At 37.0% G+C, this 15796-nt stretch overlaps 1 protein-coding gene across 2 annotated transcripts in view; it reads left to right on the forward strand.

Annotated features, from left to right (window-relative positions):
- Positions 1-758: 758 nt before the first annotated feature.
- The window catches only part of DSC3 (desmocollin 3), a 50333-nt gene continuing 35295 nt past the window's right edge, over positions 759-15796 (forward strand). Inside the window, exons 1-4 of one of the 2 annotated variants that reach the window (XM_064379317.1) lie at positions 759-779; positions 10473-10557; positions 11579-11778; positions 13383-13502. In XM_064379317.1, the coding sequence (XP_064235387.1) occupies positions 13458-13502 (45 nt within the window). In that variant the 5' untranslated portion in view covers positions 759-779; positions 10473-10557; positions 11579-11778; positions 13383-13457. Of the gene's footprint in view, positions 780-10472; positions 10558-11578; positions 11779-13382; positions 13503-15796 lie in introns of those variants that run through there. The other variant, XM_064379316.1, reaches the window with a different exon arrangement.

Genomic DNA, 15796 nt, shown 5'->3' on the forward strand with positions numbered 1-15796 from the left:
TCAGACGTCGAAGGGCAGATCCGCTGATCCAACAAGGGTGTTCCTGGCATCCAGAAGGGCCCGTGTTGAGGCAGGGATCCCTGCGGGCGGCTTTGGGTTCTGCATTGAGATGCACCGCGCAGCGCTGGCGTTGGGGCGGCCCTGGGACGTTCTGGGCTGCCAGGGCCTCTCTGCGGGCCGGGCGGGGCGGCAGCGCCCCGGGGCAGACGAGGGGCGTGGGAGAGCTGGCAAAGGGTGTGCCAGGGACCGCTTTCCTGAGCGCGAACGCCCCGGCGGCTGCTGGGGAGCAGAGAGGCAGGCTCAGGCAGCTCCTCAGCTGCGCCGGCGATGATAAAACTTGAGAAATAACAAGGAGTGGCCTCTCCGCGTCCTCTGGGTCCAATCCGATTTCAGGAGTGAAGAAGCTCCCGGGCAGGCAAGCCTGAGAGAGGCCAAAGCCACTTAAAGACAAGCAGCGGCGAGAAAAGCACCTCCCGCGCCCCACACCGTCACTGGTCTGGCTCTCGTCACCCTCCCGGCCACCGCGTTCTCCTGGTCGTGCCCCGAGTCCCGATGGCCGCCGCTGGGCCCCAGCGCTCCCTGCGCGGAGCGGTCTGCAGGCAGCTGCTGCTGACCCTCGTGGTGAGCTGGACCCCACCGGATAGGGCCGGGATGGGAACGGGAGGTGGATCCGCCCTGGACACTGCGAGGGGCGGGGTACAAAGCAAGCCGAAATGTGATAACCGCGGCTCAGATCAATGAGCAAGGCTGGTACCAGCCCCAAGTTCGGGCCTCCAAGGGTGAGGAGAGAAAACGTGTGCTTGCGGGTCGACTCTGGACTCAGCTTTCTGTTTAGAGACACCGCGTTCGACCTTTGGAATTCTGAGTCGCGCTCAGGCTTCGCTGCGCTCTGGCAGATTGGGCAGGGGGCTGGGATTCGCGCCCCTCCTCAAGTGGTAAAGCTGGTGGTGATGGTGGTTGGAGGGCGCCTTTGGGTGGAGAGGGAAGACAAGTGCTTGTTTGTCAGTTTTTTAGGATCCCTGAGAGCGCAAAGCACAAACTTGAAATGGGATTTAGGGGCTGTCCCCTCCCCCGCTTCGGGTCCCAGTTGACGTGGATGGGTTCGTTAGTGAGTGGAGCGGGGCCGTGTCCCTGGGTTCCTTGGTGGGGGCTGCCTCTGAGAAGCGGGTTTCTCGGTATCTCCTCCAAGGGGTAGTCAGGAACTCACCCAAGCGGTCCACCCCCAGCTGGGGGCGGGACGTGCCCGGGGCGCGAAGGTGTGGGAAGGTCGGGCCAGAATGGTGGTTGGGGTCGTTGTGTGCTTTGGAGATGCGGCCAAGGTGGGGAGGCGGGTAGAGGGTGACAGTGGCGCGGGGTGGGGCGGAGATGAGGGATGCAGTGGGGTTGAGTCCTACTTGTTCCGGCTTCGGGGAGGACTGCACGGCCAAGACAGCCTGGGGTTTCGAGTCTCCGAAAACCTGCCAACCAGGACGAAATCCTCCTGGAGAGGAAGTTAGGGACCAATGCTCTGAGAACACGGGAGACCTGAGGTTTTCGGAACTCTGGCGGCGGGGTTACGCGCGAAGCTTCAGACTTCCAGCAGAGTTTCATTCCGCACGCCCAGAAAGGAGCCGCGGACCCGCGACTTCCCAGCACCCGTGGATGCGCATGGGGTCCGATGGGAGCGAGGTCTAATACCCACGTCGAATCTGGCCTTGCGGATTCTTACTGCTTCCTGGTCCTCCACCCTGGCGAGTGGGTCCAAGGGTTGTCCTCCCTTTAAATCAGAGAGATATGAATATGAGATTGGTAGTTATGATTTACGTTATGTTTATGGAGAAGGAATTGGGCAAATAAGCGCATTCATTTTCCCAGGAACTATTCCAACAAAGTATCTGAGCTTATGAAATGACTACAAATGAGAAGTGCTTGCAAAATGTATTCTTTTGTAATATATTTAAAAGCGTTTTCAGCTTTTGAGTTTACTAGCATGCATTTGGGATTTTGTGTTTCCTTTACCAAGGGATTGGGGATGGGGGAACGAAACTGCGGGTGCTGCTCTGAGAATTTCTCGCATTCCCTGGAGGCTCCTGGAGGACATGGAGACCAGGAGTTGTCCCGGTGTGGCCTGGGTTGGGTGTCGGGCTGTGGCAAGGAAGAAGGCGAGCGCAAATCTAAATGGCGGAAGCTTCAGCTCTGATCTAGAACATACTTGTTTAAGATTATTTTAAAAAATTATTCCATTGAGTTCGGATTAAATGCTCTATCTGGAGACTTAACAGAAAATTGTACATCGAATGATAAGCTCTTTCATCTGGAGTTGTCAGTTTACAAACACTTGCTATTTTGGACCAGTTTAAAAACACTTGCTATTTTGGACCAGTTTACAAACACTTGCTATTTTGGACCAGATGGGTAAATTAACATTCTCTTGACTATCTCATGCCTGTATTTCCTTCCTTTTGACTCATACCACTCTCAACTTTTCAGTATAATATTAATAACATAGCAGTTTGGAAACACTTTTCATTTTATAGAGACTTTAATGAATATCTTTAAAACATTACTTGTTCTAAGGAGAGAGCTTTTCAAAGCAAGTCTTTAACAAGAATCAGACTTGTTAAATTTTAGTCTTCCCAGTAAACAGCCCAACAGGTTGAGGGATCTTCCCATTCTGCACTTTTCCTGTATCTCCTTCCCACCCTGTGCCCCACCACACTCTGAAGTGTAAATACAGCTTCTAATAATCACACATGCAAAGAAAAAAATAAGAGGGGGATACTAGAAAAGAAGTATATCAGGGAATCTCACTATCGTAAGTTTTTGAATGCCTCAGAAAGTGTTTTTTCCTCTTGATGTAACCAGAATTGTTAGGGATGGTGAGCACTAATATGCATGAGATCAGTTGTCTTCTGCCTATTACAAATAATAAGATTCTTTAAAAAATATATGTTAATACTGTTCTTTTTATCAAACCCACTTTAAGAATTATGTTACCTATTATACATTATAAATGGCATGTACTTGGACACAGCTAATCTGTCATTTTGTTAAAAGAGCTCTTCTTCTAAAGTAGCTAAAATAGTTGAAACATTTGAAATAACTCCCCTCTAATCTGTACTTTCCTCCTTGGAGTATATGAACTCTGCCTGCAACCTATGTTGATAAATAGACATCCTATATTTTCATATTTTATAGGGGTAATGTGAATAATGTGAGTCCTTACCAGAAAGACTTATGTGTTTTTTTGCTCTTGATGATATTTGATATATTCATCATTTTAAAATAAAAGGGAGTATAGTAATTTCTAAAGACTTTTACATTCTTGAGAAGAAGATTAAGGTAAATAAAGGAAGTAGATAAAAATTAGTTTATTTTAAAACTGCAAGCTTAAAGAAGTCAAAGTTTTGTATACATATATTTAGGTTTATGCGTTATCAGCCACCTTATTAAAAGGAGATTATTGATGTTCCTGTTAAGATACAGCTAGATACTGAAGCACGTACTGAATAAATAAATGTAAGCTCATACACATATTTTGGTCCTGTTGTAATTCCCATGGCAGTCCGATTCCATATAGGGTATCTGTGGTGACCTGTACTTAATCATACTTTCCATTGAAAGTATGAGAGCTAGAATTTCCATCTTACGATGAGTTTGGATAGAAACAAATTTATTAGACTCATCTACATCTAAGTACTGAGAACACAGAGCAGTAAATCTGGCAATTTACCTTTGAAGTGGTGAGAATGTGAAAGATAATATTTCCATTTTGCAGAAGACTTATGGCTACAGGAGAGATGAACAGTTTAAAATTCTGTAATTATTGTGCTCAATCTAGAAGATCCCCTTCACATTTAAGACATTCCATACATTTTCATTCTTTTTCTTCTTTCTGTATTGAAGTAGCATGCCATTTTAGAAAGCTTACTTTGTGTGTTCACTATAAAATTAAACAACAGCATAAAAGTGGAATAACTGCAGATAAAACCTTTAATCTTAGCTCTCTCTTTCGCATTAGATTTTTTGGTCAGGATTGAATCATTTGTCTAATAAGCTTTCTATCATGCAATTAATACAATTTGCTTAGTACTATAAAATGCCATGAAGCAATTTATTTTGCTTAGGCTGCAGTAGGTAATACTTTATATTATCATTTTTAAACTTAATTATATTTTAATTTAAAATATGGGCAGTCTTGTATACAGAAGTTATTTTCATTACAAAATATCTTTAAAGGTCATTATTTCATCATCATAATTAATACACTAGTGTCTTTACTTTTTTTACTTAATTTTTAATACTGCATCCAAACCTCACAAAAATATAGTATCAAATGATTTCATAGTTTCAAGAGACATAATATAACTGAAATCTATATTGAATATTATCCCTTTCAAAAATTGTATTAATGAATTAACTGTACATTCTTTCCAATAATATCCTATGCAGCAATGAAAATGAATGAACTGTAGTTAGGAACATTGAAAATATTAGTAATGCTTCATTTCTTAACCTTGAACTGAGTACCCTAGTGTTCATTTTATTATTTATTAAAATATATACATATGCTATATGTAATCTCTGGTATTTATAATATATTTTATGAAGAGCTTTTTTTTAAAAAGGAAAGAAATAAAGAATAGAGGGTATCAACTAAACCAAATCTCTTGAGTATGGACAAACCCTGCTGTAATTGAGCAAGTACAAAATAGAAAAGGCATAGATAAAACAATATTAGGGATGAAAAGGAAGTACAGTTTTGGAGAGAACAGATGTTAAAAAGTAAGATAATAATATTAATAGATAATTCCAATTAGTTTGAAAATACAATCAAAACAGACAACTTCTTACAAAATACACAAAACCAACATTGACTTGAGGAGGTATACAAAATCTAAATACACCTCTAACCATTAAAGAAATCGATTAGAAACCAGATAGCTCCACACACACTTCTTTAGATCCACCAGACCCAGGTTTATGGTAAATTAATTCTTTCAAAATTATGTGGAACAAATAGTCTCTGCTTTATATAAATTGTTTCTAAGAACACAAAAATACAGAACTCTTCTTAACTCATTTTATGAGGATTGTATGAACTTGAAAAATAGTAGCCTGATCTCACTTACAGACATATTTTTGAAATATTGAGATAAATTGAAAATAAAGCAATATATTTCTAAGACATAAATATAAGATATAAATATATTATGTTCATGTAAGGGTTATCTCAGGAAAGGAGACATGGTTTCACATTAGAACACCTATTATTGTATTTTAACCTAGTAAAGTATTAACAAAGAAAAACTAATCATTTCAAAATAAGTGGAAAAATTTTGTTTTAAAAGAATTCATAGCACACTAAGAATATAGAATATACAGAATTAACTGTATTAATGTAATGAAACATATCTAACAAAAATGAATTAATGTTATAAGGAAAAAGGAAAAAAGACTCATAATTAATTGCAAAATGGTAAAAACATTCCCTTTAAGTTAGAAACAAATCCACAGTGGTCAATATTGCATTTCTATTCAGCATTTCACAAGAGGTCCTAACAGGCACATCAGATAAAAATTAGCAATAATGAAAGACTTGTAGGATTAAAAGAAAAGAAACCTAATTTTCATTTTGCAAGCTACAGGATTTGCTACATAGAAAATCCAACACTAGTATTGACAGACACTAGAACTAATAAAAGTAAGCAAGTTTCATGGATATAAGCTTAATATTTTAAAATGATTTCTATATCTTATCAAGAGACAACTCAAAAATATGTTAAGAAGAATCCCATTCATGACAGCAACAAATCAATGCATCTAAGATAAATGTAACAAAAAATGTGAAAGACTTTTCTAGCAAAAATTACAAAGCTGTATTGAAAAGCAAACATAATTCATAAGTAATTGAGAATGAATCATCTTCATGGATGGACTCAAGAGCCCTAAATGCCAAATCCTCTTTAAATTAATATTTAAAGGAAATGGAATTTCATCAACTAAATAAATTTTTACAGAACTTGATCACCTGATCATACAATTGTTTTGAGAGTCAAAGTCTAAAAAGAGCAAAGATATACTACTTAAAAAAAAGATGATAGGGATTGGAGTCACTCTAATAAATACCAATATTTATCTTAAAGCTATATTAACTGAAAATATATAGTATTCATGTAGAGATACACTCATATACTGATGAAACAGTGCAGGGAGCTCAGAAATAGATTCTGTATTTGTGGCACCATGTGTATTCTGGGGTGTGGCATTGTCAGTTAAGAAAGAAAGAGCTAAAGAAGGCGTCAGTTAAGAAAGAAAGGAAGAGCTAAGAAAGGAAGAGCTAAGAGTTAAGAAAGGTGGTTCTGGGCAGGGCGTGGTGGTTCACGCCTGTAATCTCAGCACTTTGGGAGGCGGAAGCGAGTGGATCACCTGAAGTCAGGAGTTTTAGACCAGCCTGGACAACATGGTGAAACTTCGGCTCTACTGAAAAAACAAAAATTACCTGGGCGTGGTGGCGCATGCCTGTAATCCCAGCTACTCAGGAGGTTGAGGCAGGAGAATTGCTTGAACCTAGGAAGCAGAGGTTGCAATGAGCCGAGATTGTGCCATTACACTCCAGCCTGGGTGACAGAGCAAGATTCTGTCTCAAAAAAAAAAAAAAACAAAAACTTAATTCTGGGTCAGTTGGCTGTTCATGTGGCAAAAGGTAAGATTATATGACTAATGTGAATCATGCACGAATACATTCCAGATGGGTAAAAATTTGAAAAGTTAGAGGTAACTTTATAGTATTTAGAGGAAAATATCAGATGTTTAAGATAGGGTAGGGTAGGAGTTCTTAAATAATACACAGAAGCACAGCCAGCAGAAATGATTAATAAAACTGACTCAGAAGCCAAATAGAACTATTAATAAATGTGACTACTTTAAAAGAACAAAAGCTATTTGAAGTTTCTGAGTATCTGGTATATATTAAATTTGTAATAAAAATGTGTCAAATGAAAAAAAATTGAAGCACTCTGTTTATCAAAAGATTTCATAATAAAAGTTAAAAAGCAAACTACATAAACCTACAAGAAAAGAAAATTTAAAAGTACAAACTTAATAGATTAGTGATTAAAGAAGAACAGACAACTTATAGAAGATAAATGGCAAATAGACACAAGAAAATTTGGTCAATCACACTAAAAATTAATAAAATACAAATTAAAACAGCCATTAGGTTGGCAAAATGGAAAAAGTCATAAAATTATTTGTAAGGGAGGATATGGGAAATAGATTTAATATTCTGAGGGCATTAATAGAAATTGATATTAGTACTTTGGAGAGCAACTTGGCAATAGCTAATGAAATTGAAGGTGTTCATATATGGCGCAGTAATTTCCATTCCAGGCAGAGCTATTCACATAGTATCATTTGTAACAGAAGAAATGAAAAACAACATAACTAACCATCAATAGGAGAATGACTAAAAATAAACTGTGGTATATTTCTGGAAAAATCTCAAACATACTGTTGGGTGAAAAAAGCAAATTGCAAAAGGATGCATATAAACACATACTACCCAATACCGGCTTATATTTTATAAGCACAAGCATACACTATATAATAAAAGTGTAAAATCCTACTGAGGAAGTATAAATTCTAACTTCAGAAGAAATTGTTCCCTGGAGAAGAGTTGGAAATATGATAGAGCATAAGACTTTAGTCACATCTGTAAATTTTAATTAAAAAATGGAGCAAAAATAGCAAAATGTTCTTTTTTAAAAGATCTAGATGGGCACTGAACATTTATTATGTTGGAATTAATTTAAATATTTCACAGTTAACTTAAATATTTTGAAAAGAGATGTGACTAAATATAAGAGCATGGCTTTTATTTGGGATTTAAAATACTGACCATGGTTACAATATATTTCGACCAATGAGTGGTTTGTTGAAGGAAACCATTTTTCATCCCAAGGTTACAACTATATGTTTAAGGAAAATATTAACTTAAGCATATGTATGATATGGTTTTTTAAAAGGGCAGATGACTTATTACTTCATTGCCCCTGTTTGCAATCTGGTTATGATTTTCCGAAAATGACTTCTTGGCTTACTGTATCTAAATTAAACAGCACTGTTACATGTTGGCCCTATTTGTCCATATTTTTGAGATATTTTCATTTATTCTAACAAACAAGTGAGGGTAAGGTGAATCTTTGAGAAGTACAATAATTTTAGATAACAAATTAGAAGAATTTTGACAATGTATATATTTGTATGTACACATATTTATATTTATGTTACCATAAGTGAAAATCTTTTTTTTAACTTCATGCAGAAATCTGTTTTATATTTGATTGTATCAGAAATGAAATGCTTCTTTGTGGTTATTATGCCATTTTATTGTGCTGAAATTACTTCTGTAAATTTATAAATTTGACAAGGCCTTTCACTGCTAATTTGTAGAACTGACTATGGAGTCATTTTTCTATCAATGACAGTGTGTCCTTTTTGTTTTTAAACTGCATTATTGAGATATAATTTACATTTCATAAAATTCACTCTTAAGTGTACAATTCCATGAATCTTAGTAAATTTGAAGAATGTGCAATCATTACTACAATCTAATTTTAGAACTTTTTCATCACCTTAAAAATAAGCCTCATGCCCATTTACAACCACTTCCCATGGAAATTTACTTTGTTCCTGTATGTTTTCTTATTTTGGACGTTTTATGTAAATGAAATCATATAGTATGTGTTATTTTGTATCTAGTTCTTTCACTGAGTATGTTTTGTAGGTTTATCCATGTTCTAGTATGCATAGTACTTAACAAAGTATGTTTTAGAGCTGAATAACATTTCATTGTATGGATATATGACATTTTGTTTATCTAGTTACCAGTTGATGGACATGTAGATTGTTTTCACTTTTTGCCTATTGAGTTTCAGAAATTCTGTATTTATTTTTGACACAAGACCTTTATTAGTTTGAAACTATTTTCTTCTATTTTATGAGTTGTATTTTCACTTTCATAAATTAAGTGGTATTTTCTGGAGAGCAGAAGTTTTTATTTTGATTAAGTCTTACTTAACAATTTTTCTTTATCACTGTGTTTTTGGTGTTATATATAAGAAATCATTGCCTAATCCAGTATCATAAAGATTTGTTCTCAAGTTTTCCTCTAAATAATTTAGTTAAAACATTTGTGTCTGAGGTTCATTTTGAGTTAATTTTTGTGTATGGTGTGAGGTAGGGGTTCAAATTTACTTTTTTTCATGAAGATATCAAATCATCCCAACACCATTTGTTGAGATGACGATTTATTTCTCTTGAATTTTTGGAAAGGTAACCATAAATGTAAGGCCTGGTTTCTGGGATTTAAGTTATATTCCATTTATCTAACATTTATCCTATTGCCACTACCACCCTGTTTTGATTACTGTAGCTTTGTAGTAAGTTTTGAAATTGGTAAATATGTCTTCCAATTTATTTCCTTTTTCAATTTTATTTGGGCATCTTGTATTTCTAGAAATATTAATTTTCAATTTCTTCAAAAAAGTTATCTGAGATTTTTTTATAGAGATTGTATTAAATCTGTAGATGAATTTTGGGAATATGTACTCTGATCCATGAAGATGGGTCATCACTCCATTTATCTATGTCTTTAAAAATTTCCTTCAGCAATGTTTCATGGTTTTCAGTGATTACTATTATACTTCTTTGATGACATTTATTCCTAAGAATTTTATTCTGCTTGATACTCTACAAATCATTTTTTTTGCTTAGTTTTTGGATTTTTCATTGCTAATGTATAGGAATGCAGTCACGTGTTCATCTTGTATCCTGTAGCCTTGCTGGACTCATTTATTCATTTTGGCAGTTTTTTAGTGAATTCCTGGAATTTTCTATCTACAAATTTATGTGATCTGTGAATAGAAAAAATTTACCTTTTTTTTTTTTTTTTTTTCAATTTGGATGCCTTTGATTTTATTATCTTGTGTAATTTTTCTGGCTAGAAGTTCCAGTATAATGTTAAATAGAAGCATGGTAAAACCCCGTCTCTACTAAAAGTAGAAAAATTAGCTGAACATGGTGGTGGGTACCTGTAATCCCAGCTACTTGGGAGGATGAGACTCCAGAATTGCTTGAAGCTGGGCTGTGGATGGTGCAGTGAGTCAAGATCACAGCATTGCACTCCAACTTGGGCAATATAGCAAGACTCAGTCTCAAAAAAAAGAAGAAGCAGTTAGAGCAGACATCATTGTCTTGTTCCTGATGTTAGACGATATAATTGTCTTTCTCCTTTAAATACGAAGTTAGTTGTTGTTTTTTATAAATGAGCTTTATCATTGAGCAAGTTTCTTTCCATTCCTAGTTTGCTGAGGGTTTATTATAAATGGGTGTTGGATTTTGTCAGTTGCTTGTTTTACATCTATGGAGATGATTATAGTTTTTTTAAATCTTTATTTTCTACTATATTAATGTGACCTTTTAAATTCCAGATCTTCAGTCTTGCTGCTGAAGCCTGTAAAGAGGTGATACTTAATGTACCTTCTAAACTAGAGGCAGACAAAATAATTGGCAGAGGTGAGAAATTTTAAAAGTTTTTTAAAGCAGAAATTTAGTTTATATAGGCTGGAAAGAGAATTACATAATATCTTTACCTTTTGGAGTTACCCCTAATCTACTAAGGGATGTTCCTCCAGAAAATAGACCAGAAGTTATCATTCTGATAAAAATATGAAAATGAGATAAATGTGTCATCAGACCTAAAGATGTTTATTTTTATTTTTATTTTTTTGCTAAATATTTCCACCTGTGACAAATTTAAATTAAAGTGAAAACACAACACATGGACAACACATGAATCCTTTGAGAAGCTGTTACTTAATTGAGTAGTAATTTATCAGTTTGCTTTCTGTTAAGACAAACAGGTGAAGAATGGGATGGATGAAAGGAACATTTTGATATTTATATGTATTTTATTACCTGTTACTGGAGGCCAGAAATCCTAGGGAAGAAAGACTCCATGTAGAGTTTCAGTGTGGGGCCCTGGAAAGCTTGGAACACACAGAGTATTGTGGGCCTGCAGGGGAAGTGTGTACAGAAGAGTGCCAGTGAGAAGAACAATTCAAAGATCGGAGTTTTCTTACGTGACTCTTTTCCAAACTCATACACCCTATCACTCTTGGGCTCATGACTTCTCACTGAACATGGGTGTATCTTAAACACTCAGACTGTATTGTTAAAGAAATTCTTCTATAGGTTTATTCAGGTGTGTTGGGGGGCTAGGCTTGTAGCTCAGTTTTGTCATGATTATAACATCCCACATCTTTAATTGGAAGGTCATTTTCATAAGTCTATTAGAAACATATAAAGGTTTAAAACACCTTATTCAATAGAAATATACACTCAATAATTATTTTTAACAGAAAGAAAATGATCTTTCTTTAAGTAATGTAAAAGCATAGGTTGAGATATCTGTCAAATGCAAAGTGATTGGCTTATTTCATTCCACTTCATGGTTTGTAAGATTATATAAATTATTTTAACACATTTTTTCTTCTCATGTGTTTCTACCCTACAACTTGGAAATTTTTACTTGCAGTTAATTTGGAAGAGTGCTTCAGCTCTGCAGACCTCATCCAGTCAAGTGATCCTGATTTCAGGGTTCTAAATGATGGGTCAGTATACACAGCCAGGGCTGTTGTGCTGTCTGATGAGAAAAGATCATTCACCATACGGCTTTCTGACAAAAGGAAACAGACACAGAAAGAGGTTACTGTGCTGCTAGAACATCAGAAGAAGGTATTTAAAGTACATTAAATATTTTCAGGCATTTTTTTCATTAAAATACTCTCATTAAAAATTGCAAAGAGAGACAAAGTATAAATAGGGCATTTTCCCCTTTCGTTTTCATTTTGTTTCCTTTCCTTTCACTTCGCTTCTATTTTCTTACCCTTTTCCTTCCCTTCCATTTTCTTACCTTTCCCCTTCCATTTTCGTACCTGAGTCTCGCTCTGTCGCTCTGTCCCCCAGGCTGGAGTGCAGTGGCGCGATCTCATCTCACTGCAACCTCCGCCTACCGGGTTCAAGCGATTCTCCTGCGTCAGCCTCCTGAGTAGCTGGGATTACAGGCACGCGAGGCCACGCCCGGCTAATTTTTGTATTTTTAGTAGAGACGGGGTTTCACCATGTTGGTCAGGCTGGTCTCAAACTCCTGACTTCGTGATCCACCCGCCTCGGTCTCCCAAAGTGCTGGGATTACAGGCATGAGCCACGCGCCCAGCCTACCATCCTTTGTATTCCTTCCCTTTTCTTTCTCCTTTCCTTCCCCTTCTTCTTTCCCTTCTCTTTTTTCCCTCTGTTACTTTCCCTCTCTCCCTTTCTTCTATCCTCCACTCTTACTCTTGCTCTTTCTGTCTCTCCCTCTCTTTCTTAACACTTAATTATTTCTCCTCTGTGAGAGGAGAAATAATTTCTAATCATGTCTTCTGTGCACTGATGTCAGTTTGGTTATCCCTCTATTATAGCATTCAGATTTTTTTTTTTTTTAATGCAAAACCTGTACAGTAAGGAATGCTGCTGTGAAAGTAGTCACAAAATGATGGAAGGGTGAGACTGGATTAGAGTTAATCTGTGTTAACCATATTAATACTAAAGCTAATTTAAGTTACAGCTTAGCACTTTGCTAAATGTTTAATGCAATTATTTATTAATTCTCATGAAATAAAACATCTCCCTGGCTGCATCATGAAATGAGATGGACATCACTAAAAAGTCCAATACAACTTTCTCCCATGAGAGAGACGTGCACTATCTTCACTGTCTGATATCGTAGCTCAATATTAATGGCTGCTCTGCACTTCGCATGTGGCTAGTGCAACCGAAGGATAGAGCTTCTTGTGTTATTAAATTCCAGTTAATTTAAATTTAAATACATGACTTATGGTGGCCAGGGGCTGCCGTATTGGACAGTGCAGATAGAATAGTGTGGCATGAAGGACATGCATTTTTTTCCTCTGATTGATCTGAGGGCATGAGCTTTTAACTAAAAGAACAGGTAAGTGCCATCTGGAGATGGTTGTAGAGAGAATGTGTTCTCTGTCTCTATGTGGGACAAAGCAAGAAGAACTAAGAATATAGCGATGATTTTCCTGACATGAAAGTATGGTTAGTGTTAGAATGGTATACAAAAAGAAATTCTGTTTCCTGAAATTGTTAAAATCTGGATATATTCTTTCTTACCCTTCTAATGCGGAAAGACTTTATTAACTGGTTTAGCTTCAGCATGGAAATGTCTGACACTGAGCCGCCAAAGAAGCCTTAGGTTTATGGGCTGTCTACTGTTTTACACGAAGTAGACTGTGATGCTTTTGTTTATTTACGTATTTATTTTTCTCTAAATTCAGGTATTGAAGAAAAGACACACTAGAGAAACTGTTCTCAGGCGTGCCAAGAGGAGATGGGCACCTATCCCCTGCTCTATGCAAGAGAATTCCTTGGGCCCTTTCCCTTTGTTTCTTCAACAAGTAGGTTTACGTCTTTTCTGGTGGGGATTGCTTCAATTCTAAGAGTCTGTTTCATTTAGATTTAATATCTCTTTAAACATAAAATTAGACAGATCTGATTAAAGATGTTCATGAGGTGTATGTAACAGAAGTAAAAACCTAATAGTACGAGAAAGGCTCTAAAGCCATTCAATGATCTTTGTTTATTCATTCATTTAGCAGGGAGTTACTGAGCACTTACTATATCTTGCGGGAGGTACCACTCTAGGTCCTAAAGACAAGCTTTCGTATGGTTTATTGGCCTCGTGAAGGAGACAGAAGTTGGATAATGATTATAATTCTTAGTGATGAGTGCTGTAATTCTAGTATAGAGATGTTGGGTGATTTGTTAACACATGAGATGAACATTAAACCCTGAGATAAGGTGGTAAAAAACAAGAGAAGGCTTACAGAAGGAGATAAGTGAGTTGAGTCCCGAAAAACGGAAAATTTTCCTGCAGGTGAATTACTGTGGAAGAAGAGGGAAGTGCAAAAGTGAGAGCTCCTTAGAGGAGCTTTGAGTGGCTTTGTCTTTTAAGGTGTGATGGAACGGAGCAGGGAAATGAGGCTGAAGAGGGAGGTAGGGGTCAAACCACTATGGGCTATGTGCATTCTGCTAGTAAGTGTAAATGTATCTTAATAACAAGGAGAAATTCTTAAGCAGATTACTGACATAATCAGGTTTACTGTTCTCAATAAGATCTAAATGGAACATGCACAATTGAAACCATTACTGAAGTAGGGCTATGGCCTTTTGCTTGCCTTTTCCCCTTAACTTTCTAAAATAGTGTGCTTGCTATTTAATGCTAATGGTGTAACCTGTGTACTAGTTGTTTTGGTTTCTAACTATCCTTCCACAGTCTTTCACACTTATTTTTTATTCTACCCTAGAGCTAGACATTTGTTTGTTCTCCATGAATATTGGAACTTGAACACTGATGAGGTTTATTAAGAAATGATTTCTAATTGCCAAAGTTGTACCAATAATAGCTAGTTTTAGCCCTTGCGTTGCAAAACCAGTCACCATCTTAGTACGCATTTCCTTGACGTATTTACATTTGACATAGATGACCTTCCCCTCCTTTTAAAAATATTTCTTCATTTGGCTCCTAGGACACCATTCATCTAGTTTTCCACTTACTGGTTGATCACTCCTTAGTATGTTTGCCTGGATCTTCCTCATCCAACCCCCCTGCCTGCGGTCCCGGTCTCTAAACTTTGGAGAGCTCCAGGGCTCAGCGGATTAATCTTGTCTCTTGTTTCTTGATATTTATTCTCTCAGTGATCTCATCAGATCTCACAACTCTAAGTATTATTTATACACTGAATACTTAAAACTTTGTATTTCCAGCCCAACTATCTAATTAATATTAAACTTGGAAGTTTAATAGGGTTTCAAACTAAATTTAGAAATAAAATGCTTGTTGTTTCTCCTAAAATCAGCCTCCCATCTCAATTAGCAAAGTTCAATCCTTCTAAGTCTCTGGGCATTGGAGTCTGTTTCATAAGGTTTAAGCTGAAGAAAACATAGTTTTCTCTAAGTACTTAACAGATAAGGATTTATTACCATTTATTAAAGAGTTTGCAGAATTGCCCGGAGGGCTGAAGAAACAAACTTTAGGTTACACTGTCAGAAACAAATCCCCAAGCTAGCTACACCACAGAATCTACAACCAAGGGACATATTGCTTTCTCCATGATAGAGAAGACATTATTTCTAAAACCAGAGTGCCACTGACACAGTCAGGAAAACACCAGAGCCATGTTTTTCCTCATGCAACTTCAAAACAGTCTCTGAACTGTGCCAACCAGCGTCAGCAAAAAGATTGACCTGTATCTTATTTTGTAATACTCACAAAATTGCCAAATATGTAGTAGTACATATGCTGTTTCAGCAAAGGAAGGAAGGAAGGAAAGAAGGAAAAAAGGAAGGAAGGAAGGAAAACAAATCATCTGAACTGTGATGTCAGCAAAAGTAGCAGAAGTAGCAAAAATGAGACACCTGCCTACAAGAAGAAAGAAAGAAAGAAAGAAAGAAAGGAAGAAAGAAAGAAAGAAAGAAAAAAGAAAGAAAGAAAGAAAGAAAGAAAGAAAGAGAAAGAAAGAAAGAAAGAAAAGTAAACTGTGATGCCAGCAAAAGTAGCAGACACAGCAAAAATAAGACATCTGCCTACCTCACTTTTGGCTTTCCAGTCTTGTTCAAGCACATCTAATCCTCCATGTTTAAATCCAGAACTCTGGTTTCAAGAGGTTCTGCAAAATTTGGGGGTTTTGGT

The sequence above is a fragment of the Aotus nancymaae genome, unplaced genomic scaffold, assembly GCF_030222135.1.
Source record: "Aotus nancymaae isolate 86718 unplaced genomic scaffold, 86718_ANA_hifiasm-v0.15.2.pri h1tg000020l, whole genome shotgun sequence".
Lineage (NCBI taxonomy): Eukaryota > Metazoa > Chordata > Mammalia > Primates > Aotidae > Aotus > Aotus nancymaae.